The sequence below is a fragment of the Canis lupus genome, chromosome 16 (genome assembly GCF_048164855.1).
Source record: "Canis lupus baileyi chromosome 16, mCanLup2.hap1, whole genome shotgun sequence".
Classification (NCBI taxonomy): domain Eukaryota; kingdom Metazoa; phylum Chordata; class Mammalia; order Carnivora; family Canidae; genus Canis; species Canis lupus.
Genome location: NC_132853.1, coordinates 24,728,846 through 24,749,765, shown reverse-complemented (window position 1 = coordinate 24,749,765; position 20,920 = coordinate 24,728,846). Strand labels below are relative to the sequence as shown.

General features: G+C 49.1%; 2 protein-coding genes across 14 annotated transcripts in view; one reads left to right on the top strand and one right to left on the bottom strand.

Moving 5' to 3' along the window:
* Positions 1-20,920, bottom strand: part of MYO19 (myosin XIX) — a 46,475-nt gene that overhangs the window by 3,420 nt on the left and 22,135 nt on the right. For 9 of the 13 annotated variants that reach the window (XM_072779660.1, XM_072779661.1, XM_072779662.1 and 6 more), the window contains 17 exons: positions 15,696-15,828; positions 14,941-15,010; positions 14,308-14,410; positions 13,562-13,658; positions 13,344-13,420; positions 11,025-11,115; positions 10,430-10,601; positions 8,302-8,375; positions 7,558-7,679; positions 7,276-7,389; positions 6,847-7,023; positions 6,390-6,530; positions 5,260-5,367; positions 4,278-4,348; positions 3,100-3,203; positions 1,270-1,436; positions 1,008-1,137 (listed from right to left, as the gene is read on the bottom strand). In XM_072779660.1, coding sequence (XP_072635761.1) covers positions 1,008-1,137; positions 1,270-1,436; positions 3,100-3,203; positions 4,278-4,348; positions 5,260-5,367; positions 6,390-6,530; positions 6,847-7,023; positions 7,276-7,389; positions 7,558-7,679; positions 8,302-8,375; positions 10,430-10,601; positions 11,025-11,115; positions 13,344-13,420; positions 13,562-13,658; positions 14,308-14,410; positions 14,941-15,010; positions 15,696-15,828 — 1,951 coding nt within the window. Of the gene's footprint in view, positions 1-1,007; positions 1,138-1,269; positions 1,437-1,462; positions 2,065-3,099; positions 3,204-4,277; positions 4,349-5,259; positions 5,368-6,389; positions 6,531-6,846; positions 7,024-7,275; positions 7,390-7,557; positions 7,680-8,301; positions 8,376-10,429; positions 10,602-11,024; positions 11,116-13,343; positions 13,421-13,561; positions 13,659-14,307; positions 14,411-14,940; positions 15,011-15,695; positions 15,829-20,920 lie in introns of those variants that run through there. The other 4 variants (XM_072779669.1, XM_072779670.1, XR_012008708.1 and 1 more) reach the window with 3 other exon arrangements.
* Positions 1-20,920, top strand: part of PIGW (phosphatidylinositol glycan anchor biosynthesis class W) — a 43,733-nt gene that overhangs the window by 6,274 nt on the left and 16,539 nt on the right. The gene's annotated exons all lie outside the window — the stretch shown is intronic.

Below are 20,920 nucleotides of genomic sequence, written 5' to 3'. Positions count from 1 at the left end.
TGCATTCAGAAAAGGGGCTATTCCATTCAATATTAACACATTTGGATTCTAGAAAACTAAAAAGTTTAAAGACAGATCCAAATCCTGTTATTTCACCAACGCTTACAGTTTTTTTTTTTTTTTAAGGATTTTATTTATTTATTCATGAGAGACACAGGCAGAGACACAGGCAGAGGGGGAGAAGCAGGCTCCATGCAGGGTGCCCGACGTGGGACTCGGTCCCTGGACTCTGGGATCACACTCTGAGCCAAAGGCAGACACTCAACCGCTGAGCCACCTTGGTGTCCCACCAACCCTCACTGTTCTATAATGCTTCCTTATATGATTTTTTATGTCTATACACACAGAAACACATTTAAGGAAGGTAACATCACCCTGCAGTTTGGCATCCTGGTTTGAATATCATATTGGAAGTGGTTTTCCATTAAATTTAAAACACTCTTCAGAACAACTTCCTAGCTGCATCATAAGGATAGTCCATAATATAGCCGTGGCTTTACCACTGTCAGATACGTGGATTGTTTCTCGTATTTTTTTCAAAATATGATTACCATGAACATGGTTCCTATATCTTTTCCTTTGATGAATCAAATCTTGTTAATTTTTGCCTTCTCAAACTCATTACGAGCCCTGGACGCAATAGGTAATGATTTGTCATAGAAAAAAAGGAAGATGGCAAAAACTGCTCTCTAGGTCTGGGAATTCAAGGCAAATTTTTAGCCTCTGCTACCTACAGAGCACCCTTATTTGTGGTGTGACCTAGTTTCCACTGAATTGGAGAGACACTCTGGGTGAGGTATATCAGAATTTGAATCCCAATGCACCATAAGGTCGTGCTGTCAATGTCTTGAGGCTGGGACACACCCTTGGCATATGGGGTCTCAAAGAGCACCATTTCAAAGGAAATCTGTATCATGTGGGGTCTGCGGCAGCTGACAGTGGCTACACGCAGGCCTGTCTGCTGGCCTGGAACTGTGGCTGTGTGCCCAGGGCCCTGCCCCTCCTACCTGCCTGGATGAGCACAGCGGCCTGCCTCTGCCTCTCCTGCTTGCGGTGCCAGTGTTGCCTCCAGCCACGTTGGATGCAGCGGGCACATTGTTCCAGCACCTGGGCACGTCCATGTTCCAGAAGCTCCAGCTGGAAGGAGGAGTATCCACTGAGGTCCTTGGCCTCTCTTCCCACTGCCCTGAAGTGGTCCTATACTACGTCCTGCTGAGGAGCACGAGGCCGGCTTGTGTGAATTCCCCTCCTTAGCACAAACCAGCTTACCATGGAGTCAGTCATGAACACCTTGGTTCTGCCACAACAAACTGGGGCTGGTGTGGCCTCAGCTGGGTCACCAAGTGTGGCTGCAGCCTGAGACAGAGCTGGTAGAGTGTGGAGGATGTCCTGGAGGAGAGGTTGCAGTGTGGCCGCCTCCGTGCACGGAGACCCTTCTGTAGGATGGGAGACAGAGGTCCCATCAGCTCTTGGTCATCTGCACACTTCTACAGACTTAAGAAATTGGTTCTGGTCTCCCCAATACTCCACAGGCTTCTTTGCTGCTGTTCTTGCCTCTAACCACTTCTTCATCCTTTTTTGGGGAAGCCATAGGTGACCCCTCTGTTGTTCCTCAGGCCTTGGCTATTCTGAGGAACACTGGAATCCCCACTTGTGACTGTGCCCTGGGCTAGCCTGCAGCCTCCATTCCCATGGGTCCCCTGGGCAAGCTGGCAAAGGGCACTTGGTGGCAGGACTCCAATCTGGAAACCCAGGCTACTCAGCCAGCCTTTGTTCCAAGGCCCCAACATGCTGAGGGCCAAGCAGGGCAGCTGGGCCATTCCCTTTCCCCATGACCCCTTAACTCCCTGCCATGTAGGAGAAAAGGGAGAACAAATCCCAGTCCCAGGGAGGCCCAGCAGATCCCCTTGCTTGACCTCCCGCGGCATGCAGGACTGGCTCCTGTAGAGGATTTACCTGAGGGCTCTGACCACCTTTTGTTGCCCAGTGCCTCTCTGGGGACAGAGGCTGCCAAAGAAGACGCCGTAGACGAGAAACCGCAAAATCAACCAGGGGCGAAGGGGGCTTTGGGGACAAGACAGTGCAGTAGAACAGATCAGAAGAGAAGGGGAGGAAAGAGGTGGGAGAAAGAATGAAAGTGACAAAACCGTGCCTGAGAGAGGAGGGGAAGCAGAACTGTCCCAGGTCTGACAGGCTCCAGGGTAAGGTTGTGTGTGTGGGAGCACCTACTGCTGGGGTGGGATCCTGCTGAGCAGAGGCCTCACACCCAGTCCTTGGCCTCTTCCTCCACCTGTGCGGAGGGGGAGGGGTCTTATCCTACCAGCTGACAACCTCCAAACTGGGGCCACATGCCAGACCTTTCCCTTGACTAGAGTTTGCCGAGTGTCTTGAAGACCTCTCCATCAGATGACTCCAGGGACCTGGATTTCAAGTCAGCAACCTTCCCCAAACCCCTCTTCCCCATAGGCCAGGCACAGTCTGGCCAGTTTCTTCCCAACACTGCCCACTATAGCCACATCTCTAGCTTCTCTGGACTCTGGCCAACATAACAGCCTCACTCCCATGGTCTGCTATGGGGGCCCCACAGTGGTCTCCAGAAAGCACAAGGCTAACATCACTCCCTTCTTCCTCTGAGATGCCTCCATCTGTTCAGAGAATTCCCTTCTCTGATATGGCCTGCCTGTCACCCCAGGCTCACCTCCAACTGTTCTCTGCCCTTATGGGCAGGCAAAATTGGCCTGGAGTGCCTCACACACAGTGTTGTTTCCTGCCTGCAGGCCTCTGTTCAATTACCTGTCTTGTGGAATGCCCTTCACCTGGTCAATATCATCTGTCCTCAGACACCACTTCCTCTAGGAAGCCTTCCCTGATTCACACCTCCCCAGCACTCCCCACAGCATTCTGTTCCTACCTCTGCCTTTCTACTTTCCCCACTGTTTGTCTTCTTTTAGTCTGTTTCCTCCACTGAACCAAGAACCATGAGGCTAGGGCCATGTTTTACTCTGCTCTGAATGCCCTGCTCCTAGCTCTGAGATGGCCCAGGACAGGTGCTCAGTTAACTGTGCTTGAACAAATGAGTATCAAATGGGCCCCACTCACCTGAGTGCCGTTCATCAGGAGATGGGCTGTGGGGGCCAGAGGATGTGCGAGCACGGAGCCTTCTCAGTAATTCATATCGTTCCACGAAGTTCTGATGAGAGATTCTGAAAGCCAAAGGAGGTAGAAGACAATGAAGGGACTTCATCTATGGGCCTGACACAGCGCTTGGGGCCACAGGGAGTTCCTCTATTTAATCTACTCAGCAGCCAAGTGAGGCGCTGCCCTGTGTGCACTGAATGGATGAAGTGGTGGTTCTGGAGGGATTACTACAATCACTCACGGGAAGCCAGTAGAGACCATTTAAAACTGGGTTTGCTCTTCCTGCAGCCATGGGCTACCCAAACAAAGGGCTTGCCCTTTTCCTAGGGGATTTGCGGGTTGCTTCCAAAGGGGCTTGCAGGCTTCTCCCCATCTGGATGGCTCCTGCTGCATACAATCAGCCACATCTCTGGTTTCTCTGACACCACAGCCTCCCTTGCTTCCTCCTGTGCGGCCCCCCTCCCCCAGGTCTCTAAACTCCAGTTACTTTAGCATCTTAGTTCCTAAGTTGGGAGCTGTGTGCTTGCTGTTTCTTCCCCCAAACCTTCCCTTCCCAGAGACCTGAGCTGCTTAAAGGGGCCCCTCCCTGACCAGCCCAAAGATCCTCTTCCCCCATTAGTCTATGGAGCAGTGTTTTTTTGTTTCTTTTGTAGCACTGTATAACTTTATACTTCTTTTTTTTTTAAATTTTTTTATTTATGATAGTCACACACAGAGAGAGAGAGAGAGAGGCAGAGACACAGGCAGAGGGAGAAGCAGGCTCCATGCACCAGGAGCCCGACGTGGGACTCGATCCCGGGTCTCCAGGATCGCGCCCTGCGCCAAAGGCAGGCGCCAAACCGCTGCGCCACCCAGGGATCCCTAACTTTATACTTCTTATACTTGTTCCCATAGGAACATATGCTCCAAGAGGCAGAGGCTCACCTTCCTTATTCACTGAGGCTAGAAGCAGTGCCCGGTACAAAACAGTACATGAAAGAGAATGGATAAATGAACAAGTGAAGCCTCTCGAGTTCCAGGTTGACCTCTGTGGACCTGCCTCTTTCTCTTCACCTCCACTTCCTGCTCTGGGCTGGGCAGTTCTCATCACACCTGAATCCCAGGACTGGCCCTGACCCATGTAGGCTCAGCCCACTCACCGGATAGGGAAGCCAGCAGCACTGATGTGGATGGTCTCCACGAGGCCACACGCCTCCAGCTGGCTCAGGACCTGCAAGTGTGGGAGACAGGGTAGGCACCTGCGGCATGGGGCCAGCAGGCCAGATATACCACTCCTTCTGCCCTTTCTGAGGCCATACTGTGGCCCTGGTCAGTATGAACCTGCAGGCTGTCCAGAGGCTTGGCTAATGGGGATATACCCTTTGGGACCTCAAGAACATCTCCCTTCTAGAAAGGGTTCTGGTGGCCCTAGGTTCCTTTTTCTGATGCCTGGCTTCTGATACAGCTGAGACAAGTGCTGGTCCTGCTTTTATCTCACCACTCCCAGTAGTGCAGAGGCTCTGCCTCACCATGCAGCCCAACCCAATTTGTTTTTTATTTATTTTCTGTGGACAACAGAGTAAATCATAGCTGAGAGGGTGAAGAGGTTATATTGTAAAGATTCTTCAGGACCTGAGTGGAGAGATCCTGGCCATAAACCCTTAGGCCAGGGGATACTCTCCAAGCATTGGGCAACACTCATACCTCATTCACATCTCAGAGCCCAGTACCCAAAGGGCAGCTGCTGGCCACTGGCTGCTTTTGTGCAAATTAGAAAAAACTCTACCTCTGGTCAGAAATGGCTGCACTGTGTACAAACTGTAAGGCGATACAGGCTTTCAGCTAATCACAAAGGTCACCCATTCCTCGGGGCAGCTTTAGTCTCATCAGGGAACATGGTTTGGTGAATAGAGCGCAAGATGCAGTGGAGCCTTCTTGGATGGTTCACTGTGCCATGCACAGACCACAGACCATATCTGACTGTCCTACCAAAGCAGGGGACACAAGATGCCCTAATGCGAGACGCAACCCAGGAGACACGTTCTGGTCACTCCATATGAAGGATAATGTTCTATCTTTCACCCCTTCAGGGCCTTGGCCAGATGGAGCTCCCTGCAAAGCAGCTTTGGTCCAGTGAATTACCTGCTCCTGGAGAAAGATGTGCGCCTGGCCCTGGCTGTTGGGCTTGATACAGCGAATGTAGTGGGGTGTGGTGCTATGCAGAACCTGTAGAAGCTGCTCCAGGGAGGCCTGTTGTGGGGAGACGGGTCAGGCAGATTGGGGATGCCTGTGGGCATCAGCTGGGCCCCAGTTACTGACTGCATCAGACATCTGAGGCAGTCCTCACAGCCCTGAGATGGGGATCCTCCCAGGCTCTGGGATGGTTATGGGAGGTGCTCACTGAGTTTGAGCACCTCCTGGCCTGCCCTCCTACTGCTCCTCACCTCCACCTCCAGGGAGCTTCCTGACCTGTGATCCTACACCTGGTTGCTCTCTGCTCCCCTTCCCCCACTCTCACTGAAGCAATCTTCTTAGAGGAGAACAATCTCAGAAGCCACTGCCATTCATTCAGGCAACAGTTGTTCTCATTAAGACCACCCTATGTGCCAGGACAAGGACATGGTGAGTCTGCTGCTCCAAGCCCAGGGTCTGATGGGCCAGACATGGGGTTGGCCCCCTGAATGGTGTGTCTGAGGCTAGGCAAGAAAGTGCCCACAAAATCTAGGCTCCAACAAAAGTGCTTCCTCCAGGTGATGATTCGGCTGAGGTCTGAAGGAGGAGAAGGCATCAGCTAGGACAAGGGGTGTGGAGGGTGGGAGTGCGGGGGAGAGAGGCAGAGGCAGGGGAAGGGGCATCCCAGGAAGGTGGAGCAGAATGTGCAAGGGCTGAGATGGCAGAAAGCATAAGATGCTAAGGAGGTGACAAATCTGCTAGCCAAGGACAGCTTGAGCAGGAAGTTGTCGAACTGGGAATGGACCAGGACACAGAGGTTCACAGAACTACTGCTCTTCCGTGATCACACTATCAGCAGTGGGTGAGAGGCCCTCACTGTCTCCCCCCACCCAAACCCCTAGGCTTCCAATCATGTTAATTATCTGTCAGTCTCCTGTCTCAGTCTTCCATGTGAGACTATCAACCCCATGCAGACTGGGACCATGTCTACTTGACCTGTCAGTGTTCCCTGGCACAGTACTGATCCTGGGAGGTGCTCAGTAAATGTTTGAGATTGGTGAGTGAGCCAAGCATGTCATACCAGTGCCCCCCAGGCCCACCTTGAACTTGGACACGACGGTCAACACAGGGGCTCTGCTCTGGCCAGAGGGCTGCTCCTCGGGATCAGTAGGAAACAGCACCTTGAGCAGGGGGTCCCAGGATTGCTGGAGGAGCCTGTTCAGCTCAGGGGGGACAGGGTCCTATTGGACAAGGACAAGGGCTGCAGGTAAGGCCAGGTGGAGTGTTACCCAGGGCTGTCAGAAAGTCTGCCAGCCCTGCCCACCAGGCCTCCACAAGATGGCTTCTATGGCAGCCCAACTGTGACAGGAGTCATTTCTGAGCAGCTCATGCCTGATTAGCAGGCACCTCAGGCAGGTAGGCCCAAGAGGTGACTCTGGACTCTTGGAAGATGTTCAGGAGAGAGAGAATGCACGACTGGAAACTTCCATGTATGGGCAGCAATGAGTCAACACCTCATTCCATGCAGGCCCCTACAAACCATGGCCCAGCCCTCACCTTGTTCTTCTCTACCAGGCCTGCGGTGTGGTACTGCACCGGCCCTGCGTAATGTACCACAATGAAGCTGGGCTCCTGGCTTAGCTTGTTGTGGCCTAGGCAGGGGTTGCCTGCCAGGGCTCTCTCGATGCGTGTCTGGAGCTGGGTTGCACTGCTTGGCCGATTAAGGCGGCATTCCTGTGTGGGATGGGATGGAGTCAGCCACACAGTGAGACACGCTCACCACAACCCTCACAGTCCCCACACCCTGTAGTCCCCTCTGGCAGCAGAGCTGTCATACAGGCATCACAGTGACCCTAAGAGGGAAGGATCATAGGGATTAGCAAGCCCATTTGGCAGATGGAAAGACAGAGGCACAGAGGGCACAGTATAGCCTCCAAGGCCCCAGAAAGGCCCAACTCTGGTGCTCAGCATACTAGCTGACCCCACCTCATTTATAAGGGAGCAGATGCTTATGGGGCTCCCCTCGATGAGATCCAAGCAGGTCTGGTTGTCCTGGTAGTTGACAAATGACCACTCCAGGCCCTCAACTGTGTATTCCTCCTAGGGGACAAAAGTGGGGGTTGGGTAGCAGGAGAAGGCAACTGTGAACTGAGGCCCAGATGGCTCATCCATGGCTGGGCCTCAGTACCACAGCATATTCCAGAAAGACATCAAAGAAGGAACTAAAGGCTCCTGGTAAGGTCTGGGAAGGAGCATTCCACTTCTCACCTGTTGAGCCTTTAGGTAGTGAGCCACAAAGTGCTGCTGCAGCTTCTCGTTGGCATAGTTGATGCACAACTGTTCCAGGCTGTTGTTGGGAAAGGACTCAAATCCGTACACATCCAGCAGGCCTGAGAGGATGGGGGAGAGCCCATGGAACTATTGCAGGGGACTCCAGGAGCCCAGGGCGAAGCCTCACACTTAGCAGCCTGGAGATGAAGCTGAATGAGTGTGATCCCCAGCCCTGGGCACAGCATACACCCCGCCTTGGGGTGGGGCCCATCTCTACTTTGCAAAGAGCAGGAAGAAGAGCTGAATGAGGTTGAGGGGCAGCCTAGGGAACATTTTCTGTGTCCAATTCAGTTTGGAGGGCCTTGATCTTACCAGCCTAGCTGGTATCTAGCATTCCACTGTCCCTTGAGTCAACTTCACATCTCTGAGCTTTACTTCCTCCCCTACCTGACTATCCCACCCTAATTCCAATCATGTTAGCATGTTCTACCAGCCTATTTTGCCTATCCCCCTACTGCTCTTCTGAGGCTGGAGATGGGTGTCAGGAGAGAGGACGGGCCCTCACAGACAAGGCACCATCTGAGTTGGCCTGGACTCAGGCAGACCAAAAGCACCTGCCCAAACACTGGTAGATGAGGAGATGGGGGTGCAGAGAGGGGAAAAGAGCTGCCTGAAGTCACACAGTGGACTCCACTGTTCTTTTTCTGAAGGAGTGCTCCCCGAAAGGTGAGCCCCTGCTACCTATGAAAGTGGTCCAGGAGTCAGGGTCTGCACAGATGCTGCTATTGATCACGGATACCAGCCAGTCAAAAAGCCTGTTGGGGTGGGAATAGAGGGAGAGAGGACTCTGGTGAGAGGTCAGCTGAGCCTAAAGGGTGGCAAGATTGCTCCTCCAGCAAGGGTGCCACACTGAACAGCCTGTATCCCAAAGGGTCAAACCCTTTCCCATGGTTTCCCTGCCCATCCTGGCTTGCCCTATTACAAATGCAGACTATGGCTGTGCCTGTTTCTAGGTATACATAAACCTGACCTGTCTTTTCAGCAAGACAGAACACCGGACTAGACTGTGGGGCTAGATAGGGAGTAGGTCTCCAATTGGCTGGACACCCAGCTGGTGTCTTGACTAAAAGGGAAGGGGCTGATGAGCAGGTCTGAGCGGGGCCTGTAAAGAACCAAGTTCATTAGACTCCCCTGCAAAAGTAGACCTGTGGTACCTAGAGCTCAAGACCCTGCCACATCCCCCCACTCAGTCCCATACAAGTGGGCTCTGAGTCACCTGAGGGCAGGTGGCATCCTGTGCTCTGGGCCATCCCCACCCTTAGAAGATGAGGTCACTTTCCTGGGGACATATACAGTACATTAAGGAATCTTTTTTTTTTTTTAATTTTATTTATTTATTCATGAGAGACAGAGAGAGAGAGGCAGAGGGAGAAGCAGGCTCCATGCAGGGAGCCCGATGTGGGACTCGATCCCAGGTCTCCAGGATCATGCCCTGGGCTGAAGGTGGCGCTAAACCGCTGAGCCACCTGGGCTGCCCTAAGGAATCTCTTATAGCTTTTTTTTTTTTTTTTTTTTTTAATGATAGTCACAGAGAGAGAGAGAGAGAGAGAGAGACACAGGAAGAGGGAGAAGCAGGCTCCATGCACCGGGAGCCTGATGTGGGATTCGATCCCGGGTCTCCAGGATCACGCCCTGGGCCAAAGGCAGGCGCCAAACCGCTGCGCCACCCAGGGATCCCTCTTATAGCTTTTCTTAACGTGACTGTTCTGGAACTTACTGCAACCCAGTTGCTGGTTTCTGTTTTGCCACAGGGGCTTCAAGAACCCATGTGAGGTACTAAACACAAGTGATACAGTGACCCGATGTCTATCCCGTATGAAACGTTCTGCTTCACACAGGCTCACTCTGCCTGTGGTCGTCATATTTTATTTTATCTGCTTATTTTGCAGTGACTTGACACAAAGGCTTTAAAAGTCTTTGGCTTGAATTCAGGTTTGAGGCAATGGGAACGGAGTTTCTTGCTGAGCTGGGGCCAGTCTAAGCCCAGCTGCCCTGGGCCATTTTCATCTCAGTGATCTTATTCCCTCAGTAGTGCCTCTCAGGCTCTTGACTCTTCAAGCAATTCATGAAAGCAGGGGGACCCCCCTCCCCAGTGCCCAAATTCCCATAAGCACATGCACACACACATACATGTGTTCTGTCCCATAGTTTTGGAGGATTGTGAGCCACCTGACACCTTTAGTTGGTACCCTGAAGGTTCTCAGAACCCGTGGTGAGAAATCACCCCAAACCACATGGCCAGAGTATGGAGATGACCAAGTAACTGACCAGGAAAAACCCAGGACCCCCACCTTCACCATGTTCTGGGCTCCCACTTGCTGCACACTGTGTTGTCCAAGACTGTGGGCCAAGCTTCTAGTTCTATCAATTTCCCCAGGTAACATAAAGAGATGAAGTACAAAGACACATAGAGACAGAGAAGCCTATTCACCCACAGGTCTAAACCTGGAACTCTGAGGGCCTCAGATTACCTTTGGGGTCTGCTCTGCCAGTGGAGAGCTAGGCAGGCTTTTCTCACTCATTGCCAAGGGCAAGGCAGACTCCTATACTTTAATAATGAGCCAAATCTAGCCCAGAATGTGGCAACCTCCCCATGCAGTGTACTCTGGAATTAAGATCAGAGGCCTTGCTCAAGGAAAACCCAGGAGCTACTCCCTGCTATCCCCAAAGGTCTGGGAAGCAGGGAGAGAAATGCATCTGCTTTATCTCAAAGCCTTCACCATGAGCCTGGGCCTACTGCCTGATGCTATCTGGACCAACACCAGATGAGGGGAGAACCTGGAAGGGGGGCAGGGCCCAGAGTGCTCACCGTGCATAGACTAGTTTGGCCAGACAGTCCCTGCGTGTGTCACACTCAGCTCGGGAGCAGGGCTTCCGGAACACTTGCTGCTGTCTGCCCGCCCTGATGGTTCTAATCTGCAGTGTCTCTAGCAGTGGGTCTTCTGGAAGCTGCAGCAGTGAGGCTGATGTCCTGATAGAGCCTGAGAGGGACAAATCACCCTCCATCCAAAGAGCCCTCTTCACAAGACAATGTAAAGTCATCACTGGAACCATGACCTATCCAACAGGACTGAATAAACCTAGGTTCTGGTGCATGAGACTTGCCCAAGGTAGAGGCAGGACTTGAACCCAGGACTTCTACATACCAGTCCATACTGCTACATGTGGGACAAATAATTTTATAAACCTTCTTATTTTCAACTGCAAAACACAGATGCTGCTGTTTGCCTCACCAGAGATGGGGTGAGTAGTAACATCCATGGTTTCATCAAGGGCATTGCACTCCAAATTTCACCCTCTGGCCACCCAGACCCACCAATGTCGGCCTTTTTCCAGACGGGGTGTGCCCTGCTCCCTGGGTGTGTGATCAAAGCCTGAGACACAGGCCCCCACCCTATCCTCACACTTGGCATCACCCATCAGCTGGCAGGGCTGGGCTTCATCCTCAGAGTCAGCAAACCGGATGTTGCCGAGGTGCAGCAGTCCAGCCAGGACCTGAGCGGGCAGGAGAGGACAGACACGATGTAAGCTGTTTCTTAAGGGCTGGAGCCTAGCCCGGGAAGGGCCCCTCTCTTGCTGAATATAATCACAGAATTATTATTATTAACAGAATAATAATAGAAGCTCCTAACCGATGCCCATTTACTACATCACTCTGCCAGGCACAATTCTAGACAAGTTACATGCATCACTTTGTTTAATCTTTTCAATAGTCAATGAGGAATGTGCTGTAATGATGCCTATGACAGAAGTGACAAAGGTGGTTAAATCATAAGCCTACAGGGGTCCTGGCTGGCTCAGTGAAGCATGTGACCCTCAATCTTGGGGTTATGAGTTCGAGCCCCACAGTGGGTAGAGATTACTTAAAAAATAAGTAAATAAATAAAATCTTTAAATCACAAGCCTATAGGCTACAGACTTGGTTAAAGACAAAAGCAGGGGGCAGCCCAGGTGGCTCAGTGATTTGGTGCTGCCTTCGGCCCAGGGCCTGATCCTGGAGACCTGGGATCGAGTCCCACGTCGGGCTCTCTGCGTGGAGCCTGCTTCGCCTTCTGCCTGTGTCTCTGCCTCTCTCTCTGTGTCTCATGAATAAATAAATAAAATCTTAAAAAAAAAAAAAAAAAAAGACAAAAGCAGGGTAAGAACCCAGGAAGTAGGGCAGCCTGGGTGGCTCAGCAGTTTAGTGCCACCTTCGGCCCGAGGCATGATCCTGGAGACCCAGGATCGGGTCCTACATCGAGCTCCTTGCATGGAGCCTTCTTCTCCCTCTGCCTGTGTCTCTGCCTCTCTCTGTGTGTCTCATGAATAAATAAATAAAATCTTAAAAAAAAAAAAAAAGAAGAACCCAGGAAGTCTGATTTCAGATGCCTCCCAGGGCAGCCAGTGGGGCTCCTAAGTCACCCAATGACCGTCTCTGTACCTCCCCTTCTCTAGGAGCAGACTGAGAACACCACTCTTGTTACTACCTATGGGCCAGGATCACTTCTGTGTGGCCAGTGGGGGTTTGGCCCTGGCTCCCTCTGGCCTTTTCTCAGCACTGTTGGGCTTCTGACAGCTCAGCCTGGGGTAGGATCTGTGATTTTGGTCTCTGTACAGTGGTTCTCTGTCAGTCCACATTGTACAGTGGACTCTGCACTCACTGATCCACATGGTTGAGTCCCCTGGGGCTGTAAAGCAAGACTCATAGGTCCAGCAGCCTGGAAACCCTTAGACCCTTATCAGGAGAGCAGGGCCTCTCCTACCATTCCTGTCTGGTCCCAGGCAGGGTGTCTTTACATGCTATCAGCTTTGCCACAACTTACCTTGGCAGAAGACTGCTGTGCCTAATGGGTGGAGGGTCAGGATACTGCCAAACCAACACTGCTGTCCAGAACCCTAGTGTTGTCCACTTGCCCTGGGCTTGTCCCCATGCGCTATCCCTCTGACCAAGCTCTGACCTGATGGTGCTTCTACTGGACATGATCCCCTCCATGCCTGGGCAGCCCCCATCTAGAGGTAGAGGTCACTTTCCACAGCACAGCCATCTTCCTGCAGAGGCTTCCCTGTGTCTGCTGCCAGCCTATCCTCTATATCCCCTCCTGGTGCTCTGGTGGGTAAGGAGGTGATGGGGCAGGGAGGTAGTCAGCCCTGTCAGCAAAGACAGAAGGGAGAAGGGAGGCCACCAGTGGGATGAGAGGGGCCCAGCTCACCTGGGTCAGCATTCTACCCAAGAGGAGGGAAAAGTTCAAAGTCGGAATTACTACATTTGGTACAAACTGTCACTTAGTGATGTCTGACCTTGAGGAGGTCACTTTACCTCCTAGTTTTCTAAAGTATAAGAATGGGAAAAATCTCCATACATGCAGGACTATTGAAAAAACCAAATGGACTAAGAGGTATGAACATGATTTCAAAATCTGAATACACTAGACAAACCTGTGATAGCACTGCTTCTCTAGTCTGATCACTTCATTAATAACTGACTTGGGCACTTGCCCCCTGCCCCCCACACTGTGTGAGGTTTTGTACCACAGCACTGTATACTCAATCACTGTCCTTTATGCCCTGTCTGCCGTGATGCCCTGTCCAGGTTCAGAGGCACAGGGGGCAGTTGAATCCTTAGAGATTAGACATTGGGGATTAAAGTCCTAGATCTACAGAGTTCAGAAAAGGGAACTATGAAAGTGGCTGCCCATTTGTCACCTCTGCCAAATAAATAGAAGAGGTGTGTCTCTTCTTCTAACCTGAAAGATGTTGTTCTGAGTGGGGTTGTCGATGCCCAAATGAAGCATGGCCTCTCTGGTCACCTCGAAACAATCCTCTGAAAAGGAATCCAAGTCACAGCCCAGTGTCAGGACCAGAGGTCAGCAGGGGCATCGAGGGGTGATGAAGGCAGGCCCTGTGTAGAGGGTAAGTGGGTACTGATGGGCCAGCCCAGGGTGCTGGACAAGGCTCCCCCTACCTTCCAAGGTCCTCTCTGGGTTGGGCAGCCAAGAGAAGGCTGCTCCCTCGGGGAGGTGCCACTGGAGCCTCTCGTCCGTGCTGGCTCCTTTACAGATCTGTGGGGAGGGGTGGGCGGGTGGCTGAAGTGATGGTGTAAGGAAGCCCAGGCCTGCATAAGCCTGGGGTTGCCATGAGAGGAGAAATGCTTTGACTTCACAAGGCTGAGAGGTTCCTGAACAGAGCCCAGGGCAGGCCCAGGGACAAAAGCCACAGCAACGGTTCTGAATGTCTCCAACCTGATGCAAAAAAAACCTGTTGAGGAGGCCTGTGGTCTGATGAAGAAAGATGACTCCTGTTTGAGGAGCCCCCAGGTCCCATCTGAGAAGGGAGACATCCTATTTATGTATGACCCAAAGTCTGATGGGAAACACATCAGACACAGCTCTAGCAAAGCCCTCATTCTGTTCGAGATAGTTGCCATTCTAAGAGTCCTCAGTCTAATGAGGGTGACACAGTCCCAATCTCAAAGACTTTTTGGTCTGATAGTGAAAGCAAATGCATCTTCATGTCAAAACCATCCTGGGAGCCAAGGTCCAGCATGAGGCAGAAGTGTTGCATACAGTCTGTAGGAGTATGTGGCGGCATCACCAAAAGCCAAGTGACAAGGCAGGCCTGGAACATGGTGGAGCTGGAGAGGAGGGTTTGGAGGCTCAGACCCATCTCCACCCTAAATCTGGGCAGCTGGGGGCCCAGCTTGACACAAACCTGGTAGAAGATGTGGAAGTTCCTCTCACTGGAGGCCTGGCAGGCCACTCGAGTTTTCTCTAGGAGGTACGTCTGGACTGCAGCTCCAGTCATCTGCTGGGCCCTGAGCACAAGCAGATAGCCATTTAGTAAGTACTTACTATCTGCCAGAATGCAACCGTGCCACTCCCCCCAAAGCTCTTCCACTTAGCCAAAGTGGGTCTTGAGGACTAGGGACCACTCAGCAGGTCCTTGGGTGGTGTGGAACATTCCCCTGTGACCAGCTCCAGTGGACAGGGCCAAACCCTCTATTTATCATTTTGTCCCATCTCAAGGCAGAACAGAAGCCCCAGGTTCAAGCTCAGGGGTATAGCCCAGAGAGGTGGTAGTTTAACTAAAAGTCCCTGAGCAAGGGTAGAAGCCAGGAGGAACTCACAGGCCATGACAAGCACACTGCCTCAGTGTCCCTAAGGCTGGGAGTTGCTAGAATTCTCCAGGTTCAAAAATCACCCTCGGGTTCATTTATCCCACAAACATCACATGCCAAGAGGAGAAGGGTTCTGCCACAGGTGTAGCCCAGGCTAGAAACTGCCCTGGCCACTTTCAGACTCCCCATCCCGTCCTCCCATCAGCCAGAGGGGCAGTAGTCATTACCTGTTCAGCTGGAGCTGGATGAACTTCCCAAAGCGACTGCTGTTGTTATTCCTCAGTGTGCACGCGTTCCCTACAGATCACATACCTATGTTTATAGCGCTCCCCCATGTTGACAGGGTCCTCATGGACCAATGTGTGGGGGGGGCATGTCTCTATCAAGTCACTGAATGGCCCCTCTGTGAGTTTCCATGTCACAGAGGGCAGGACTAGGGAATGGGCACCTGGGCTTCAGCAAACGTGTTTCGGGAGAGTTAGAACTTTTTGGCGATGAATGGAATAAGCAAGTCTAGGTTGTCAGGGAATGTCTTCTTTGAAGAGAAAGGACCAAAACCAACCAGCTGTCACTGAGTGAGACAACATCTAGGTACAACAGACCTATCTCCAGGAAGCATCTGGGCAGCTGTGGGCCCTGCCTGACACATCTAAGCTGGAGTCCCACATAGACGCTAGCTTATGAGTATTCTTAGTCAAGTCCCCTTCTCTGAACCATTAGAAAGCCATATATAAGAACAGGATTTGAACTAGGTGAGCCACGAGGTCCTCTCCAGCACACCATTACATCTGCCTAGGCTAGAGAAGTGGATGACTCTAATAGAAGGAGGCCAAGGGGACCTGGGAGGAGGTTGAGGGTCCAAGGTAGTGACTGAGAAGGTCTCATCCTTCAGCTCCCAGAGATGGACTCAAAGGACTACCCCTTTCCCTGAAAGGTCTGAGGAAATAGAATTGAGGTACTGTGCAGAGGACACTGAGCTCACCAAAAGCTTCCATGACAGGGTTGGAGTTTAAGATTCGCTGCTCGATCCTCTCTGCGATCTTGTGGCTCTCCCAGGATGTGGGTGAGGCAGCCACCACAGCGTAGAACTTCATCAGGCAGCGGGACGTCCATGTCTGCAGCAGAAACAGCCATGTGAAGAAAAAAAAAAAAAAAAAAAGGGATCCCTGGGTGGTGCAGTGGTTTAGTGCCTGCCCTTTGGCCCAGGGTGCGATCCTGGAGACCCGGGATCGAATCCCACGTCAGGCTCCTGGTGCATGGAGCCTGCTTCTCCCTCTGCCTGTGTCTCTGCCTCTCTCTCTCTCTGTGTGTGACTATCATAAATAAGTAAAAATTAAAAGAAAAAAAAAAAAAAGAAACAGCCGTGTAGGAGCAGTGTCCCCATTCTCTCCCACCACACCTCAGGATATGGTACCCACTAGACCCCTCTTCTTCACCAGGCACGCTGCTGCCCACATGGGGGGATGTTTTCAACTGTGTCCTTGGACAAGGCACTTCCCCCATCTGTGAAATGGAGTGTGGGGGGTTTGCTCACTTTTGCTGCTCCTAGTTCCAGAGGACACCTTTAAAAAACGAAGGAAGCTGGGATAGAAAAGAGACAACCCATCTTGACCTGGGCAGGCTACTCAGTGTCTCTGAGGGCTCACAGGAAATAATGACTACTCTGTGGCAGACACTGAGCTAATAAGGATGCTTTCTGTGCATTTTCTTACTACACCTATTGATGCAGGTGCCAGGACATACCTGTCTTCAAAATGAAACTGAGGCAAAGAAAAAATTTGAACTTATTGAAGACCATACATCTAGTAAATGACACAGTTCTGATTTATAACCAGGCAATCTAATTAGAAAATTCTCATTTTTTTTTGTTTTTAATCAGTTGAAATGAGGCACATTTTCATTTCCAATTGTTTGTTGCCAGAACACAGAAATAAAATAGATTTTTACATACTGACTTTGTAACCTATTACTTTGCTTAACCCTGTGTGCTTTTAAGTTGTAGTAACTTTTGTAAACTTTCAGGTCTTTTTATGAGGTAGATGTTCCCTTCTATTTTCTGAAAGACTGTGTAGAACTGGTGACATTACCTCCTTAAATACTTGGTAGAATTCACAAGTAAGCCACCTGGGCCTGGGGCTGTCTTTCTGACCAGGTTTATTATTATGACTTCAGCACCTTTCATAGATAAAGGCCTATATATTTCTTCTTGTGTGAGCTCTGGAAGTTTGTGTCTTCCAAAAGATTTCTCATTTCAACTAAATAGTAGCATTTATTGGAATAAATAATCTCTCATCAATCTATAGGATCTATAGTGATATCTATTCTTTGTCCTTTTTTTTAAAAAAGATTTTATTTATTTATTCATGAGAGGGAGAGAGAGAGAGAGAGGGAGAGGGAGAGAGAGAGAGAGAGAGGCAGAGACACAGGCAGAGGGAGAAGCAGGCTCCATGCATGGAGCCTGATGCAGGACCTGATCCCGGGACTCCAGGATCACACCCTGGGCCGAAGGCAGGCGTTAAACCGCTGAGCCACCCAGGGATCCCCTAATACCTAATTCTTTGATTCCTAATAATTGGTAACTCGTGAATTTTTCACTTTTTAAAGTTCGACTAGGATGTTATCAATTTTATTAATCTTTTTAAAGAAATGGCCTTTGAGGGCAGCCCTGGTGGCGCAGCGGTTTAGCGCCACCTGCAGCCCAGGGTGTAATCCTGGAGACCCAGGATCGAGTCCCACGTCAGGCTCCTGCATGGAGCCTGTTTTTCCCTCTGCCTGTCTCTCTCTCTCTCTGTCTCTCATGAATAAATAAATAAAAATCTTAAAAAAAAAAAAAAAGAAATGGACTTTGACTTCATTTATTATGTTATTTTTGTTTCCTATTTTATTGATTTTTCACTTTATTTCCTTCTTTTTTTATTTTTATTTTAATTTAAATACTTATCAGGTGACAGTTCAATGTTGGTTTCAGGGGTAGAATTCTACTGGTTTCAGTAGAATTCATTTACTTACAATACCCAGTGCTCATCATAACAAGTGTCCCCCCACCTCCCTCCATCAACCCTGTTTTTTCTCTACCTTCAAGAGTCTCTTATAGTTTGTTTCCCTCTCTTCCCACACCTCTCCCATATGTTCTGTTTTGTTCCTTAAATTCCACATGGATGAAATGACATGGTGTTTGTCTTTCTCTGATTGACTTATTTTGCTTAGCACAATATACTCCAGCTCCATCCATGTCATTGCAAATGGCTAAGATTTCATTCTTCTTGATGGCTGAGTAATATTCCATTGCATATATACACATCACATCTATTTTCTTTTAATTTAAATTTTAGGTAGTTAACATACAGTGCAATATTGGTTTCTTTTATCTCCTTATTTTGGGTTTATTCTTTTTTCTCCTACTTGTTTAAAGTGGAAGTTCAGATCATTAGAGTTCTTTATTCTTCCCTAATTAAGCATTTAATGCTACAAATTTCCCTCTAAGCACTGCTATTGTTTCTAAAGATTTTGATATGTCCTATTTTCCTTTTCATTCAGTTCACAGTATTTTCTAACATTCTTTGTTTATCTTTGCCCATAAGCTATTTAGAAGAGTGTTAATTTCCAAATGCTTTGGATATTTTCCAGGTATCTTTATTACTTATTTTTAGCTCAGTTCTACTCAGGAGAACACAGTTTGCATGATTTTAATCTTTTCAAATTGAGATTTGTTTTAATGGCTCAGAATGTGGTCTGTTGGTGAGTGGATCACTTGTACTTGAAAAAAAATGCTGAAATCTCAAACTATAATTTTGATTTTATCAAATTTTCAGTCCCAATTTTTGCTTCATGTTATTTTGAAATCGTACACATTTAGTATTATCTTCTTTTTTTAAAGTGTTATTTTTTTTTCAGTAATTTCTACAGCTAACATGGGGCTTGAACTCATAACCCCAAGATTAAGAGTCACATGTTCTTTCCGACTAAGCCAGGCACCTACCCCTAAAATGTTCTTTGTTCCATACCAATATAACTGCTTCAGCTTTCCTTTGATTAGTGTTGGAATGTATCTCTTCCCATTCTTTTACTATGAACCTACCATATAATTATAGTGGGTTTCTTGAAGACTTACAACTTGAGTCTTGCCTTTAAAAAAAAGTTAAAAAAAAAAAGTAATCCAAAGGACGCCTAGGTGGCTCAGTGGTTGAGTGTCTGCCTTTGGCTGTGGTCATGATCCTGGGGTCATGGGACAGAGTCCTGCATTGGCTCCCCACAGGAAGCCTGCTGCTTCTCCCTCTGCCTAGGTCTCTGCCTCTCTCTCTCTCATGAATAAATAAATAAAATCTTAAAAAAAAAAAGAAAAAAAGAAATCCAATCTGACATTCTTTGTCTTTTAATTGGAGTGTTTAGTCTATTGTCATTTAATGTAATAATCACTATGGCTAGGTTTAAGTCTACTATCTTATTTCTTTTTAAAGATTTTATTTATTTATTCATGAGAGACACAGCAACCATGCCCTGAGCCAAAGGCAGGTGCTCAACTCCTGAGCCACCCAGGCGTCCTAACTATCTTATTTCTTTGTGATTTGTTTCACGTGATCTTTGCTACTTTTTTCTTCTTTTACGGCTGAGTTTAGTACTTTTATGATTGTATCTCCACAGTAAATTGTTACTATATTTTGCTTTAGAGTGAATTATCTAAAGATTTTTTTTTTAAAGATAGTGAGAGAAAGTTGGGGGTGGGGCAGAGAGAGACTCTTAAGAAGGCTCTATTCCCAGTGTGGAGCCAGACATGGGGCTCAATCTCACAACCATGAGATTATGACCTGAGTTGAAATCAAAAGTCAGATTCCCAACCAACTGAGCCACCCAGGCGCCAAACCGCTGCGCCACCCAGGGATCCCGAGTCTTTACTTTAAAGTGAAATAATCTCCATGTCCAATGTGGGGCTTGAACTAACAACCCTGAGATCAAGAGCTGTATGCTCTACTGACTAAGCCAACCAGGCATCCCTTGTTTTCATTTTTATAAAGATATTTGACATTTTTGCTGGTAATAGAATTCTAGATTGATAGAAACTTTCTTTAAAAAAACAAACAAGGATGCCTGGGTAGCTCAGTGGTTGAGCGTCTGTCTTCAGCGCAGGGTGTGATCCCGGGATCGAGTCCCGCATCGGGCTCCCTATATGGAGCTTGCTTCTCCCTCTGCCTATATCTCTGCCTCTCTCTCTTTCATGAATAAATAAAATCTTAAGAAAAAAAACTTTTTTTTTTTAAATTTTTATTTATTATAGTCACAGAGAGAGAGAGAGAGAGAGAGAGGCAAAGACATAGGCAGAGGGAGAAGCAGGCTCCATGCACCGGAAGCCCGATGTGGGATTCGATCCCGGGTCTCCAGGATCGCGCCCTGGGCCAAAGGCAGGTGCCAAACCGCTGTGCCACCCAGGGATCCCGAAAAAAAACTTTTTAAATTAAGTAATCTTTATGACCAAAGTGGAGCTCAAAGTCACAACCCTTGAGATCGAGTTACATGCTCTACCGATTGAACCAGCCAGGTGTCCCAACAGATATTTTCTTTTATCACTTTAAAGATGTTGCTATTACTTTGGGCTTGCAGTTTTTGTTTTGTTTTTGTTTTAAAGATTTATTTAGGGATCCCTGGGTGGCTCAGCAGTTTGGCGCCTGCCTTTGGCCCAGGGCGCGATCCTGGAGACCCGGGATCAAGTCCCATGTTGGGCTCCCGGTGCATGGGGCCTGCTTCTCCCTTTGCCCGTGTCTCTGCCTCTCTCTCTCTCTCTGTGTGACTATCATAAATAAATTAAAAAAAAAAAAAAAAAAAAAAAAGAGTGGCAACAGGCATCTGTCAAAAAATGCAAGCCCAGGGTTATGCAGTCAATTGATCAACCAACTTTTGGTTTCAGCTCAGGTCATGATCTCGGGGTCATGGGATCAGGCCCTGCATCGGGCTCCATGCTCAGCTCAGAATCTGCTTCAGATTCTCTCTTTCCCATGCCCCTCCTGCTCATTCTCTCTCTCTCTCAAAAAATAAATAAATCTTTATTTTTTAAATTTATTTTAAGATTTATTTATTTATTTATGATAGAGAGAGAGAGAGAGAGAGAGAGACACACACACACACAGGAGGAGGGAGAAGCAGGCTCCATGCCGGGAGCCTGACATGGGACTAAACCGCTGCGCCACCCAGGGTTCCTGCCTGTTGCCACTGTTA